The sequence below is a fragment of the Hyperolius riggenbachi genome, chromosome 5, assembly GCF_040937935.1.
Source record: "Hyperolius riggenbachi isolate aHypRig1 chromosome 5, aHypRig1.pri, whole genome shotgun sequence".
Classification (NCBI taxonomy): Eukaryota; Metazoa; Chordata; class Amphibia; order Anura; family Hyperoliidae; genus Hyperolius; species Hyperolius riggenbachi.
In genome coordinates, this window is record NC_090650.1 from 285,338,827 (window position 1) to 285,355,212 (window position 16,386).

Below are 16,386 nucleotides of genomic sequence, written 5' to 3' on the forward strand. Positions count from 1 at the left end.
ACAGTGTCGGGGTAAAAAAAAAAAGTTTCCCAGCACTTTACCATGGGTTGCCCTGGTACAGGGTGTGCAGTCCCCTTTCTCCGGACGGTCCCCAGTGTCTCTGATGCCTTCTGGTCAGGACGAGCCTTCAGATCCCGCCCTCCGATCCCGTCCTCTGGTCCCCTCCGGTTCGCATCTCTTTCCGCATCTCTTTCCGCGTCCCTCCACCCTCTTGTGCCCTCCGATCCTGTCCTCTGGGCCTTCCGATCACATCCTCTGGGCCACCGATCCCGTCCTCTGGGCCACCGATCCCATCCTCTGGTCCCCTCCGGTCCCTCCTCCTTTCGCGTCTCCTTCCGCCTCTCCTTCCGCGTCTCCTTTAGCCACACGCAATGACGTCGCACGTGAAGTCGACGCTAGGGGGCGCGGCGGTAAATTTGAATTTGTATTGGATTGAATACACATGTATCCAATCCAATACACAGTAAAAAAATAACAAGTTTGAAACAGTATAAATAAAATGACACAAAGGAAAAAAAAAAACACCATTTGCGGTTTGGATTTTGCTGGTGACACTTGCACTGATATTTCTGCTGATTTTTCTGGTTTTGACCCTTGCTTGGACTATCGACTATTCTATCGACTGCCGCCTGGATTTGACCCTTGCTTTTTGATAACGACAACGCTTTGATTGCCGCCAGGATTTGACCCTTGCTTTTGGATAACGACGACGCTTTGATTGCCACCTGGATTGACCCTTGCTCCGAATAACGACTACGTTTTTTCTGCCGCCTGCCCTGTAATGGCTTCCAGCTCCCGTAGACGCCTCTCCCCGCGAACCCTGATGCAGGAGTTTGATGACAGCGAGGATGAGCAGCTGTTATTCTCAGACTCAAGTGACAGCTATGTGGCGAACATGTCATCATCTGACTCAGAGTCTGACAGCGATGACTTCACCGAAGAGGTTGAGAGCATCCGCACATGGATCGCTAAAGACCCTACCCAGAATAATCCTGCCCCCCCCCCCGCGATTCCCATTTACAGGCGAACCCGGCCAAAAAGTTCCCTGTGATCCTAACCCCCTGGCCTATTTGAAACTTTTTTTGGACAAGGCCATAATCCAAATTATAGTGGAGGAGACCAACCGCTATGCGGAACAGCAGCCTGGTCCATTCAGGAGGTTTGCTAGGGGAAAAAGGTGGGAACCAGTCACCCAGGATGATATATGGCTATTCCTGGCCATCCTCATCCTCCAAGGGGTTGTGGGGAAACCCCACCAGACATCATATTGGAGCACCAACCGACTGATTGCTACACCTTTTTTTGCGACTGTCATGTCAGAAAACAGATTTAGCCTCATCATGAAAAACATGCATTTCATGAATAATGAGACCTTTGATGAGGCCACCCATCCTGCCCCCAAACTGTGGAAGATCTACGACCTATTTCAAATGGTCATACGCAAATTTCAGTCCGTGTATGTTCCAGAAAGAGACGTTAGCGTAGATGAAAGCCTAATGGCGTATAAGGGGAGACTTGCCTGGAAACAGTATATCTCTTCCAAGCGTGCCAGATTTGGGATAAAATCGTTTGTATTGTGCGAATCTAATTCCGGATATATTTGGAATGCCATTATATACACTGGTAAAGGCACACAATTTGACCCCAGCTACAGCCAGTTTGGCCTTGCATCTGCCTCTGTCCTCTCCCTCATTTCACCGCTTCTTGGTCAGGGATATTGCCTGACCACAGATAATTACTACACCTCCCCTGAACTATATGAACACCTCATCAGACACAAGACTGATTCATATGGCACTGTCCGGCCTAACCGTCGCAATCTGCCATCAGCCTTTTCAGCTCAGAAGCTGAAGCCAGGGGAAATCACAGCTTGGCAGAAGGGTAAACTGATGGCCCTCCGCTGGAAGGACAAAAAAGATGTTTCCGTTTTGTCAACAGTCCATAACACTGACACTGCTGCAGCCAAGAATCGTGCTGGGAAGACAATCCAGAAACCCCAGGTCATTCTGGATTATAATCAGACAATGGGTGGGGTGGACCGTGCTGACCAGTGCATAACATTCTACCCCGTTGTGCGCAAACAGCAGCGCAAATATTACAAGAAAATCTTTAGACATCTGGTGGAGCAGTGTCTTTGGAATTCTTATGTCCTCTACAAGAAACAAAATGACAGGCCTCTTCCTCACTTTGACTACATTTTGAAGGTTTGTGAGGAAATATGCTTACAACATCAGCAACCACAATCTGAGGCGAATAGACCAGGACGTCAGGCCTCCTATGTCGTAAATCCAGTGCGACTAACAGGACGTCATTTTGTAGAGCATGTGCCACCCACTGAGCGCAAAGCAACACCTACCCGCATGTGCGTGGTGTGCTGCTCTAAGAGGGGGCCGAATGGAAAAAAGGTGCGCAAGGAGACGCGCTTTTACTGCCCTGAATGTGATGTAGGACTTTGTGCTGTCCCTTGCTTTAAAATATTTTATACTCAGGAAGTGTATTGATGTTTCAATACTTTTTGTGCTGCAACTGCTGCTTGATCTGAATTAAGATGTTTTGTTTACGTATTGTTACTATTAAATGGTTTTTTTTGCCATGATTTTCATGTTTTATTATTTTATTATGCTTAGGATAAGCACTAGAACCTTGTTTGCTAATGATTTGGTAAGTTACAGGCCTGAAATATTAAAAAAAAAATTCATTGGAAAATTCCATAGACTTTTTTGGACAGAAATTAAGGGAGAATTGAAACGCCCAGGAGGTTAAAGGTTGTTCCCTTTCAGGTGAAAGAAAGGGTCTGCTATACTGCTAACTGCACCACATAATATGTAAATTTGACCTGTTTGCTGCTTTAAAGGAAACTAGAGACGATATCACATAAAAGTTTTATACATACCTGGGGGCTTCCTCCAGCCCCATGCGCACAGATCGCTCCCACGCCGCCATCCTCAGCCTTCTACGGCTCCAGTACCGGGTCCCGTCTGCACAAGAGAAGTGCGCCCTCTACGCATCTCTCCGCCAGAGATACGGCTGCCAGAGAGATACGTAGAGGGTGAACTTCTCTTGTGCAGACTGGTCGTGACCGGCCGAAGTTAAGGGACTCTGTACCGGTGATACAGGAGGGCTGAGGCCGGTGGCGTGGGAACACTCCATGCGCATGGGGCTGGAGGAAGCCCCAGGTATGTATAAAACTTTTATGTGATATCGTCTCTGGTACACTTTAATGTTTAACACAAGTCACAGAAATGTGATGTCTAAGATTTTAAATTACCCAAGCTAAAATCCATTAGCCCATGATTATTATTTATTTTCATTAAATTCTGAAGCTGTGGTTCACTAGTCAATACTGACACATCTTGTTATGACCATGGGCGTGATAGCTTCTTATAGTTTGTTTTTATGTTACTTTTTGATCAGGGCTGGGTGCAAAAGACAACAATCAATGAAAAGGAAGACATGGTAGTCAAACGACTGATCCTCAATGAAGGAAGCTATGCTGAATTTTGCCAAGGTCATGTAACAATTTATATTCAGCTATAAAACAAGTATTTGGACAGCATTTCCCCTCAATATGTTTTACTTACTTTATGCAACGAGGAGAAGAACAAAAAAGAATTGGAAAATGGGAAAAACGGAAATGGCAGCCAACTCAAATGGTGCCAAATGCTTTTTTTTCCCCTTTCTTTCTTTTAGTGTTTTTTTTTTTTCATCAATTAAAAGTTTTATTTCGCATAAAAGGCATGTTTACAGGTTAAGTACTTTTGGTAATGTGTACAGAGAGATCAGCATACACAAATCAGATTGTAGGAATGAAGCAAATTAACAGTATAAACAGTATAAATGTGTGAGTATTAGTGATAAATCATCAGGTTTCTATTAAACGGAAAAGAAACATCCAAGTCATCTATCATCAGGTGGGACTACATATACATTTTAAAGGATATTAATCCATCTGTCCCATACTTTATTAAACTTGGTGGGGCAGCATCTATGTGCATATACAAGTTTCTTGTATGGGAGACTGTTTCTCACTTTCGTCTTCCAGATAGTGAGAGTTGGAAGAGTGGGGGATAGCCATCTATATGTAATACATTGTTTTGCTATAAAAAGTGGTTCTATCAGGAAAACTTTATCAAATTTAGGAACATCTTCATCCACTAAATTGAGGATACAGAGTTTAATGTCTAGAGAAGCGGGTGAGCCCATGACATCGTGTAGGAAATCTACTACCTGTTTCCAGAAGTCTGCAATTGGCGGGCAGGACCAAATAAGATGGAGGAATGGGGGGTTAAGACTTGAGCATTTGGGACAGTTGGGAGGATTAGTTGTAGAGAATTTGGCGATTCGGGCTGGGGTGAGGTAGCTTTGATGTAGAGTATAAAGTTGAGTTAGTCTCTCTCTGATGCAGGGGGATACTAGTTTAGAGGTTAATAGGCAGTCCTCCCATTCCTCTTCATCTATCTGAATTCCAGCCTGAGCCCATTTTTTGAGAGAACGCTCCAATACTGGGGCAGACCGATGCTCCAGCAGTAGAGAGTATAGCATTCCAATATGGTGTTTCATAGGACCATCCTTTAGGAATTCCATAATTAGTAATATCCCGGTGGTAGGAAGACCAGAGGGAAATTGTGCTTTTAAAGCGTGTTTGAGCTGAAGGTATAAGAATTGAAAAAGAGGGGGAAGTAGGAAATGGCTTTGTAAAATTGAGAATGGGGGTATTGTTGTGTTATGGATTACTTGCCCCAGGTATAGAATGCCCTTGTCTGCCCATATTGAGGAGTTGGAGAGGGAGTAGAGCTCTGGGAGCAAGGGGTTTTGCCATAGGGGAGTATGGTATTCCCAGTTTCTTTTTGTGTTTAACGCATACAGCTTTGGTTTATGTTTAAAGAGGAACTATAACCAAGGATTGAACTTCATTCCCACTTTCCCATGAAAAATATTTACCTTTTCACAAATTGATCATCAGGGGGTCTGTGTGGCTGATATTGTGGTGAAACCCCTCGCAAGGTCCAGACAGTTCGCTGTCTGTGAATCTCATTGCATTGAGGAAAATAACAGCTTTCTTCATCTGCCAAGCAAGCAGTATCTCCCTCTGTGCATAGAAATCCCAGTAATGAATATTTCGCACAGATCACCTGGCAAAACTAAAGATGTCACCACCAGTGATACAGAAGTGAAATCAGGGAGAGGAAATATTTTACAATGGGCAAATACTGACTAAACAATCTATAAATGGATATTGTAAATAATAAGCAATTGTATACATGATTTTATTTTCACTGCAGTTCCTCTTTACGTAATGCTCTTAGCTAGAGATAAGTGAGCTGAGGTATTGGAAATATCTTGTTGATGAATACTGGAGAAATGATCTGTAAGTGCCCAGGATTGACAGCATGTTTGACTAAGTGTATGTATTCCAGTACTACTTGTTTCCGGGAAATACTTCATATCATCCATTATTACATTCGGACTCACTGGCACACAAGAAGTTAGAAGGGATTTCTGTCATTTCACTTATACTTCAGTGGTGTAGGATTATTGCAGGTATGCAATCCCACCTGCTGGAAACAAAAGATCAGCATAACAGGAGGCAAATAGCATTCCAGCAATGGCAGCCTCCACATTCCCCCAGCACAGTTTTATCATACCATTGTTGCCACAAAGACCATGATTCAATATATTACTCAATGACTGTTGCATGCAAGTAAAAGAATAAGCATGTTTCCTACCTCAAAATCTTGATATTGTTCTTCAGATAATGATTTTTTGGCCACTACCAAAGTACGCAGCCCTTCTCTTGCCATGTTTCCACACTAGACAAAACATATCAACAACAAAAAGCATAACTACAAAGCAACTGAAACATTATCTCTTTTGCATTTTATAGCACATTTGATTTTACAGACATCCTGCTTGATGCTTTATGCTTTTTTTTTTTTTTTTTATATAAAGGAAAAGGATTTCAATTTTATTTTTCGTTGTGCACTTTGTACATTGTTAATAATTGACAAACACTATTCAAATATTTACATCATTCTTTTTGAAGGCAGATACACTTTTTTTTAACAATTTCTATAAACATAATCTGCATATTGCATATTCCAGTTCAGTGACTCCAATAGTATTTAACCCAATGGACCAGCCTAATGGCTACCAAAAAATAATTTCTAAAAGGTTATTGATAGATCCATATTTTTTTATATTTCTCAGTAGAGTGTTCCCTTAATTAAGTAATTTCATCATATGGGGCAATATAATGGAGTATCTTTGTGGATGAAATTAAAGTTCATACAGGCTTTGTCATCTGAAATCCTCATTTGTGACACTCTTAGATGAAAGGGTCTCCAGAAACCCAGAGCGCTCCAAGCAGTGTGTCCTGTCCTATAGAGAGGGGGAGCGTGAAGGGCAGGGGAGGCAGGTCTCCTGCTGAAGGGGAAAACAAAGCAACATGCCTAACTAATCCATCCTAGCGATTTTTGCCTGAAATGAGCATGGATGATAGTTTTGACAGTCTAGTGTCTCTAAAGGTGGCCACTAAAGATACAATTTGCCCATCTGATCATTTATGAATGATTGTTTGGTACTACTAATGGGTAAAAATCTCCTCACCTATCTGATCAGATTAATGAAATCGAAACAAAAATCGTATCAATTTAATCGGATTGGTTAGGAGATTTTTGTCCATTAGTGGTCAAAAAAAAAAAATTAATTTTCCAATCATTCATACAAAGAATAGTTTATAAATGATCGTTCATCAAATTGTATCTTTAGTGCCCTTTAATGATACAATCTTGATTGTACAATCTTACCAAATCTATGTAGTAGAAGAGTTGATTGAGTGAATATACTTTGTATGGATACGTTAGTGCCCATTAGAGATCTTTTGATGCCCTATTTACAATCCTAACTGATCAGAAGGTAATTATCGATTGTTTCCACAGATGGGTCAGTTAGGGCATTTTCTCTCTTCAGATATGATCATAAAATCCAACTTTGGGATAGATTTCATTTTCTGTTCCATGAACCAAAGAACCATTTTCCATCGATTTTTGCCACACACTGCGCATTTTTCTGTATAATTTGATCATAAAAAGTGCATTGAAAGATTGCCTCCTTTAGTCAGCTAATTGCCATAAGACAAAGCCGTAGGCTTTTGAAAAGAGTCAAGGATTCCTTGTTAAACTATGGAGGGAACTGAAGTAAATAAGGAATTAATTTAAATCTTTTTTATAAAGACTTACAGGCAGGAAAACCTTTAACAAATACATATGATTAGTACTAGATAAAATGCATTGAAGTTATAGTTCTTATAAAATTCATGAATGTATGAAATGCTGCATAATAAAACCAGCCGGACCAAAGCAACTATTGCAAATAACATCTATCAATTGTCTGCTAAATACATAAGCTTAATAAATGTCACTGGTGAAAGAAGCATATTGATTTGACCTTATATTGTTAAATAAATTAAGCCAAGTATTTTTTTTTCTCTACAATTAATTATGTATCATTATCGCCAAAAGTAATTTTTATGACATTTTGTTCAGTCTTCAGGGAGTTTAATTTAATCATGTCTCTGATTAAGTGAAACTAGCCTGAAGCATATATTGATTCATATTGCCAATACAATCATCAACATATGCATGGTGATCACTCTGTTATTATATTGTCAGGACAGTGGGTTAGATTAAGATGATTACAGGCTAACAAAGCCTGCAAACAAGCTGTGAACACAGCAACATGCAGTACCAGGATCTGAGGACAGGCTGTATGGGAATATGTGCTCACTGTCCAGATTGTGTATGTTGCCACTTTCTACATGTGCAGAGGTGTAGCTAGGAGATACACCAACGTTCCAACATGCAAGAGGAAATGGGTGATAATATCAGTGTATTTAATATAACATACAAACGCAGCTCATGATAAAAAGAACATTGAAACACAAAGTCTGAGAGTGACAGAGACGGGCGGCTCAAGGATTTTTTCTTATCGAGGGTGCTATGCAAGTGCTGGATCCACTGGCGGGGTAGCTGCCAACCTGTGGGGCCTCTGAAGACCACATGGAAAAATAAATGCCAGCCTCTATGTAATATTTACAGTCTAAAAGTTCATATACCATACATGTGATGATCTGCTTGATTTTGATGGAGATCACTGTTCTGGCATTTCAATACAAGCTTTGCTTCCCATTTGCTAACCTCCATTCCTTTGTATGGATACTAGACACATGGCACCATAAGTTGCTACAAAAACAAGCAGCTCAGCACTTGTGTAAAGTCCCCTTATGGGGTGGCATGGAGAGTGCCTGATCAGCTGTATGGTTACCTTCTGCCTAGCCTGTACTCACACAGAAGACACATCTCACAAGTCATCTGAAACAATCATTATGCTCAGAACTGCACCAAAGCAGTGCTAGGTTCAATAGTCGGCTTATCTCCATTGAAATAAGTGTTAGGCATTACCACTAGGACACTAAAGCTCATTTGTGCAGCTATTTTAATATCTTTCAAAGAAGAACAATCAAAGTAATGAAGATGATCTTGTATTTTTGGACATCTATTGAAGCACATTTTTGAAGAATACCTTACAAAAGGGGAGCAGCATATGCCAATATTACTATTGTCAAGCAGTTTGCTACCTAAATATCAATAGGCAATTTGCAAAAGTTCAGTCCAGGTTTACGGGCTAATTTTTTTTTATTTCTCATTCTTTGAAAATCAGGCCCCACTGTGGTTGTCATGTTCTTCAGAATCTATGTGCTAAAAATAGCAAAGCACCTACTGTAGCAGTATATACATATAATGGATAATTTACGTTAGAGTTATATGCAATTCTAGTATTCTTACATAGATTATCGGTTAATGAATCTGTGTTACACATTTCTAGTTGTAAGAAAAGTTGAACAATTATGGTGCATCTGAAGTATTTAAATAAAACCTTGGGAAAGCTTACCTCCTCCTCTAGCCAATCATTATACTGTACAATACTGGCCATGGCAACATCAGCACCTTTCATATAGAATGTAATTTCTCCTGAGGACTCCTCCTGAAAAAACACAATACCCATTGCAAAAAACAGTAAATACAACTGATTGATGCAGATAGAGAATATACAGGACTTTATGATGGGTTAGCTGTTTGCAAATAGATTACTAGGATGCTTTATTCTCTGCAATTAAAGCATAATTTAAAGAAAAAATACTATCTGATCCGAGTGAGCCGGATCAGGTAGTGCCACTTACCATCGCCCCTTGCCACTCCTGCAGCCTTTTGGCAGCTGGTTTAGTTAAAAAAATGCTGCATCTCCACTGTATGCTTCTCATTGCAGAGCACAGAGAGGAATGGGAAGCATCGAGGAGAAGCGGAGAAGGGGCGGGGAGAGGCAGTGCAGGGCACATAGAGATGGGGAAGGGGCGTTCTTAATGTCTGAGAGGACATTCTAAAGAAGTCCCTGACCTGAAAAGAATGCCCCTTCAGTTCTCAAGCTCCCAACAAGCTTCTTGTCTGCAATTTTTTTTTTGGGGGGGGGGGTGCAGTGACCAGGGGGACAAAGAAAATAACAAGAAGGACACAGAGGCAGTGGCGTACCTAGGGCATTTGGCACCCAGTGCTGGGTATTAAAAGACCCCCCCCTAAAAAATGGGCGTGGCCACAACCTGCGGCTTGCTCCGTGGCAAAAATGGGCGTGGCCATGGCCGGGTGAGGGCGGAGCTAACTGTAATTTAAAGTATTAGCTAGTATAGTTGCCCCAGTATAGCTAGTAGTTTCCCCCAGTATAGCTGCCCCAGTGAAGCTAATATAGTTGCCCCCAGTATAGCTAGTTTAGTTGCCCCCAGTATAGCTAGTATAGTTGCCCCCAGTATAGCTGGTATAGTTGCCCCCAGTATAGCTGGTATAGTTGCCCCCAGTATAGCTGGTATAGTTGCCCCCAGTATAGCTGGTATAGTTGCCCCCAGTATAGCTGGTATAGTTGCGCCCAGTATAGCTGGTATAGTTGCCCCCAGTATAGCTGGTATAGTTGCCCCCAGTATAGCTAGTATAGCTGCCCCCAGTATAGTTGCCCCCAGTATAGCTAGTATAGCTGCCCCCAGTATAGTTGCCCCCAGTATAGCTAGTATAGCTGCACCCAGTGAAGCTAGTATAGTTGCCCCCAGTATAGCTAGTTTAGTTGCCCCCAGTATAGCTAGTATAGTTGCCCCAGTATAGCTGGTATAGTTGCCCCCAGTATAGCTAGTAGAGCTGCCCCCAGTATAGCTAGTTTAGTTGCCCCCAGTATAGCTAGTATAGTTGCCCCCAGTATAGCTGGTATAGTTGACCCCAGTATAGCTGGTATAGTTGCCCCCAGTATAGCTGCCCCCAGTATAGCTAGTATAGCTGCCCCCAGTATAGCTGCCCCCAAGTGAAGCTAGTATAGTTGCCCCCAGTATAGCTAGTTTAGTTGCCCCCAATATAGCTAGTATAGTTGCCTCCAGTATAGCTAGTACAGTTGCCCCCAGTATAGCTGGTATAGTTGCCCCCAGTATAGTTGCCCCAGTATAGCTGGTATAGTTGCCCCCAGTATAGCTAGTAGAGCTGCCCCCAGTATAGCTGCCCCCCAGTATAGCTAGTTTAGTTGCCCCCAGTATAGCTAGTATAGCTGCCCCCAGTATAGCTAGTTTATTTGCCCCCAGTATAGCTAGTTTAGTTGCCCCCAGTATAGCTAGTTTAGTTGCCCCCAGTATAGCTAGTACAGTTGCCCCCAGTATAGATGTCCCTGGAGGGGGGAAGCAGCGCTAGAAGGAGGGGCAGTGGGGGCAGCGGTGGGAAGGGAGGAAATATCCCCCCCTCCCTCACCTGGGACCCCTCCTTCTGCCTCTCTCCCCCTCCATTCAGCGGTGGCAAGTGCGGGCTCGGCGGCGGGGAGACATGCGCAGAATTACTCACCAATTCCACGTTCCAAGCGCCGGCAGCGTCATGTCGTCACAGATCTCCGCCTTCAATGAAGGCGGAGATCTGTGACGACATGACGCTGCCGGCGCTTGGAACGCGGAAGTGGTGAGTAATTCTCCGCATGTCTCCCCGCCCCCGCCGCCGAGCACGCACTTGCCACCGCTGAATGGAGGGGGAGGGAGGCAGAAGGAGGGGTCCCAGGTGAGGGAGGGGGGGGATATTTCCCCCCTTCCCACCGCTGCCCCCACTGCCCCTCCTAGCGCTGCTTCCCCCTCCTGCTCTGCTGCTGTGGGGGGTCGTGGCGACACCCCCTTGGGTGTCTGTCACCCGGTGCGCCACGCCCCCCCTGCGCTCTACAATAGGAACGCCACTGCACAGAGGTATGTGATTAAATGACTAACATGCCTCTGTGTCCCAATCATTATACATAGTGAATTGAAAGGTGAGTATTTTATTTGGGCATGTGCCTAATTACTCTGTTTTTACAGACATTCTGCCTAACTATATAATTTAAGGATGACAAACTACCTAGGTTTACGTTCTGTGTAGAAATGTGCCAAATTATATTATTTGGGGGAATAGGCTGCCTAGTTATGTTGCTTGTTGGTACACTCTGCCTAATTGTTACCTGGAAGTAGATGGTGCCTAATTATGTTATTTGAGGGGATAGCTACCTAGCTGTTTGGGTACATATTGCCTGATTAAGATGGCTGTTTGCTCGGGGACATAAAGCCTAATTATGCTGTTTGGCGGTAAAGTAATTGTATTTGTGGATTGCAGCCTAGGTGGTGTAATACCTAGTTGAGGGATATGCCTGCTTAATTATGATCCAACATTCTTAAAGTGGTTGCTTTGGAAAACAGTTCATACATGGCATTTTTTTTCAATTTCTCATATGAATGTTTAGGCCCTATTTTTTGTTTGAGGAGAAGAAGCTTTATGTTTATTTGTGCTGAGGGACTGGGCGGAGGTTCAGAACCACACAATTCTGCCTCTGGAGCTAGGAGTTGCTCTGGATCTTCTGAACCACAGATGTCAAACTCAAGGCTCATGAGATGAATTCAGCCTGTGCTGCCATTTCTTGTGGGCATCAAATTTGTATAATTGCCTGAATTAAGCTCTATGCTAATTTAAAGTGCATCTTTCATAATGTAATTTCATGACCTGTAACGGACATCCTGGCACTAGAGTGAAGTGTTTCTACTTCAGCATTGCACAGGTTTTAGTGGAGATTAGAATAATCTTAGATTAGAAATAATGAAGTAGAGATTAAAAATATTAACAATCAATCCCAAAAAACAATCAGTCCAAGAAGAAAAAAGTTGACATAAAAAAAGACAATCTGATGAAAGATGGGGAATCGCAGATATGTCTGTGCTTCAAGAAGACAAGCTGGTATGCATTTTGTGATATGAGGCAGTGTCGGTGGTACAATATTTGTCAGCATTTTGACATCAAACATGAAGCTAAGTATGCTAAATACAACCTTCAAGAAAAATTGTGGGAAAAGTTTACTAAAGCTCCAGACAAAATGATCCAGCTGTGTAGCAAAATTATTATTTTACTTGATCTACCAGTAATTGTTGAAAAAATATATACATACTGTATATTGCTATAGTATTTGGTTTATAAGATTGTTGCACTTTGTTTAAATTCATATTTCTGTTTGAAACATTGTCAGTTCAATAAATTCAATTCAACTATAATAAATAATTTGCCCCACGACTTTGACTGTGCTTTAGATTTGGACACCTTATGTGATCGAGTTTGACACCCTTGTAAAGTCAACAAGCCTGGTGGCCTGTTATTAGAGTGGAAAGCGCTTATGATCTGTATCCAGGTTATGCGGCATTTGCAAATTACAAGATGCTGGGTGGCAGCTATAAAGGTTTTCTCTGAATTGTGGTTGGGAGTTTTCCAGAGGTAAGGCAAAGAGAAGGAGGGGCTTACCAGTGCAAGTTATTTATATGGCTCGTTTAAATGAATGAGCTTGCCCTTCTTGAAGCTATTCTGGCAAAATGTTGCAAATATGGCACTAATAATGCTTATAAATAGGATGGCTAGGGTATATTGGCAAATAGGATGTAACATCAATAATGCCACTTTATAAACCGGCCCCTTAGACCACCTACACACTGACATAGTATTACCTCCATCCAGGATATTCTGTATTCACTTGGACTGATGTACTGAGGTTGGAGAACAGTAGAGAACTCTGGAGAACATAAGTGATCTGACAAACCTCAACTGTTTTTTTTAACTGTCAGTTATAAAGTGATAAAGGTTTGCAACTCTCACCTGGGTCATATCAGAATATATAGGCCTATTTATAAAATAGTGTTGATACGCCCCTGCTGCTACTTCTTAAACTGGTGAACTTTTCTGGCATACAATCTGTTTGCTCTCTATATCAATGCTCCTCAAAATGACATAAAACAACTATAAAAGTATAAAACAAAGTATCTTCAATAAATCCAGCAGAGTGTGGATTTAATAGAACAAGGTTCTCAGTGTAGGTGTGAGCACATGGCTGCATCCACCAAACATCTAACTCACTAATACTGTAGAGTAACCAAGCAACTTTGGGTGACCCAAATCACTAAGAATGTATAGGGGGATAAAAGAGACCAAAAAGCCCTCCTACTAAAAAGCAATGCTGGTGAAATTTGCCTTCTTAATCACCTTAGCGGTATGGACGAGCTCAGCTCGTCCATTACCGCCGGTGGCTGCCGCTCAGGCCCTGCTGGGCCGATTTGCTCCCTGTAAAAAGCAGCACACGCAGCCGACACTTTGCCAGCCGCGTGTGCTACCTGATCGCCGCTGCAGCGCGGCGATCCGCCGCGTGCAGCGGCGAAAGAGGGTCCCCCCAGCCGCCCGAGCCCTGCGCAGCCGGAACAAACAGTTCCGGCCAGCGCTGAGGGCTGGATCGGAGGCGGCTGACGTCAGGATGTCGGCTGACGTCCATGATGTCACTCCGCTCATCGCCATGGCGACGAGCAAAACTAAACAAGGAAGGCCGCTCATTGCAGCCTTCCTTGTTACTGCGGATCGCCGGAGGCGATCAGAAATACGGTATAGGAGCGCCCTCTAGTGGAGCCAACTTTTAGTTGGCTGCATGAAATAGTTTTTTTTTAATAAAAAAAAAACCCTCCCGTAGCTGCCCTGGCGATCTTATTAGAACGCCAGGGTGGTTAAAACAGAAGGAAACTTGCAATAATTCAGCTATAAGTGAACATTTTTGGTTACCCACAATGCACCACTACTGAATATGCAAATTATCTCTTTTCGCCCCTGTAAGCCAAGTACTGATGAGGGCCAAAAGCCCGAAAAAAGGCTATCTACATGTGGGGTTAATGTGGCTGTGTAATATTTAAAGCTATAGGCTTGCTATACACCAGCGGTTCTGGATCCTTGCTTGGTTTACAGGGCCGAAAATAGATCATTTGCATATTTAGTAGTGGTGCAATAATTTCACAAAGCAATGCTTAGTAGTAGGAGGGCTTTTCAATCTCATTTATCCCCCTATACATTCCTAGTGGTTTGGGTCACCCTGAGCTGCTTGGTTACTCTGTTGTACTGGTCCAAGCCCTATCCCATACAGCCATATCAATCCCCAAAACAGGCTGTCTATATGTGGGGTTGATGTGGCTGTGTAATATTTAAAGCTATAGGCTTGCTATACACCAGCAGTTCTGGATGCTTGCTTGGCCTACAGGGGCGAAAAGAGATAATTTGCATATTCAGTAGTGGTGCATTGCGGGTAACCAAAAATGTTCACTTATAGCTGAATTATTGCAAGTTTCCTTCTGTTTTAAAGAGAATCTGTATTGTTAAAATCGCACAAAAGTAAACATACCAGTGCATTAGGGGGCATCTCCTATTCCCCTCTGTCACAATTTCGCCGCTCCCCGCCGCATTAAAAGTAGTCAAAAACAGTTTTAAAAAGTTTGTTTATAAACAAACAAAATGGCCACCAAAACAGAAAGCAGGTTGATGTACAGTATGTCCACACATAGAAAATACATCCATACACAAGCAGGCTGTATACAGCTTTCCTTTTGAATCTCAAGAGATCATTTGTGTGTTTACCTTCTATCCCCTGCAGCTCTCACCCACTGAAAAGTTACAGGCTGTTTCTGCCTGCAGACAACTCTGCCCGTGTCTGTAATTCCTTTCACAACAGAGGAGGATTTATCCAGCTTGTAAAAGATAAGAGAGCTCAGAGAAGCTGCCCTAATCTAAATAACACACACACACACACACGGGAGTGTGCATAGAGGGGCCTGGAGGGGGGGGGGGGGGCGTGCATAACAGAAACACAGCACTGAAGAACTTGGCAGCCTTCCAGACACAGGGCGACAAGTCCTACAGGTGAAAGTAAGCTGATTTATTACAGAGACGGTGATAGTAGAAAGTGCTGCAGTAAGCCAGAGCACATTAGAATAGGTTTAGAAACTTGTAGGATGGTAGAAAACAGGATGAAATTTTTGTTACAGAGTCTGTTTAAGAAGGCAAACTTCACAAAGCATCACTAATACTGTATATCAGCAACAATGCTGTGTTCTGATATGATCTAGATGATGGTTTCAAACTTTTACCACCTAGCAGTAGAAAATCTAAAGTTTATGCTCTCCAGTATTTCCCTCTGTTCTCCATTCTTAATAAATCAACCCACTGCATCTTGAATGCAGTTTGACTTTAAGGAACCAGACTCTGGGCTTCATTAATGCACCTTACACTCTGAAGGAACTAATTTAGGTGATCTCAGGGAAGACAGTGCTGTTAACACGTAAAACAGTCACATTAGAGATCAATGACGTCTGTCTGTGAATCAAAGCTAGACTATTTCCAACAACCACCAAGATGGACACAAAATATGCTCACTGCATTCAGAGCGTATTTTAGCATACATGATAAAACTACGTAACTCTTTTGGTACATGCAACCCAGGAGCTAGTTTAGTAGTGCTCGGGGGTATTTGGACTTCAGAAAATATAACCCTTAGAGAAAATTTAGAGATTAAAAATGGTAAAACGTATAGAACTAACCCCAATTAGCATTTGTAGTTAATTAAAAGCATCAAATGAAAGTTTGAAAAGCATTTATGCAGTTATTATATATTACAAACAAATAAAAAAAATGCATCAAGAGGTACATAAGATGTTACGACATCACATATGTTTTTGGGAGTATTCACATGCAAATAATAAAACTAGATCCTGGATAGTTTTGCATGATTAGGAGGACATACAGGACAACTGAAGTAGAGGGATATGGAGGCTGCCATATTTATCAGAACTGTGACGAGGCCAAACTCATTTTATCTAATGTAGGATACACACACAATCTACACTAACAAAGAGCAAACCCACTGTGGGACACACATCTATACTTATTAAAAAACCCCAAGAGATGACTGCAGTCCAAAAAACTTGGTTCCAACTTTATCATACAAAAATGT

The 16,386-nt window shown here is 42.3% G+C and overlaps 1 protein-coding gene across 3 annotated transcripts in view; it reads right to left on the minus strand.

Annotated features, from left to right (window-relative positions):
* Positions 1-16,386, minus strand: part of ATP9B (ATPase phospholipid transporting 9B (putative)) — a 409,962-nt gene that overhangs the window by 38,171 nt on the left and 355,405 nt on the right. For all 3 annotated transcript variants that reach the window (XM_068237042.1, XM_068237043.1, XM_068237044.1), the window contains exons 17-18: positions 8,950-9,042; positions 5,727-5,810 (exon numbers count right to left, since the gene is read on the minus strand). In XM_068237042.1, the coding sequence (XP_068093143.1) occupies positions 5,727-5,810; positions 8,950-9,042 (177 nt within the window). The remainder of the gene's footprint in view (positions 1-5,726; positions 5,811-8,949; positions 9,043-16,386) is intronic.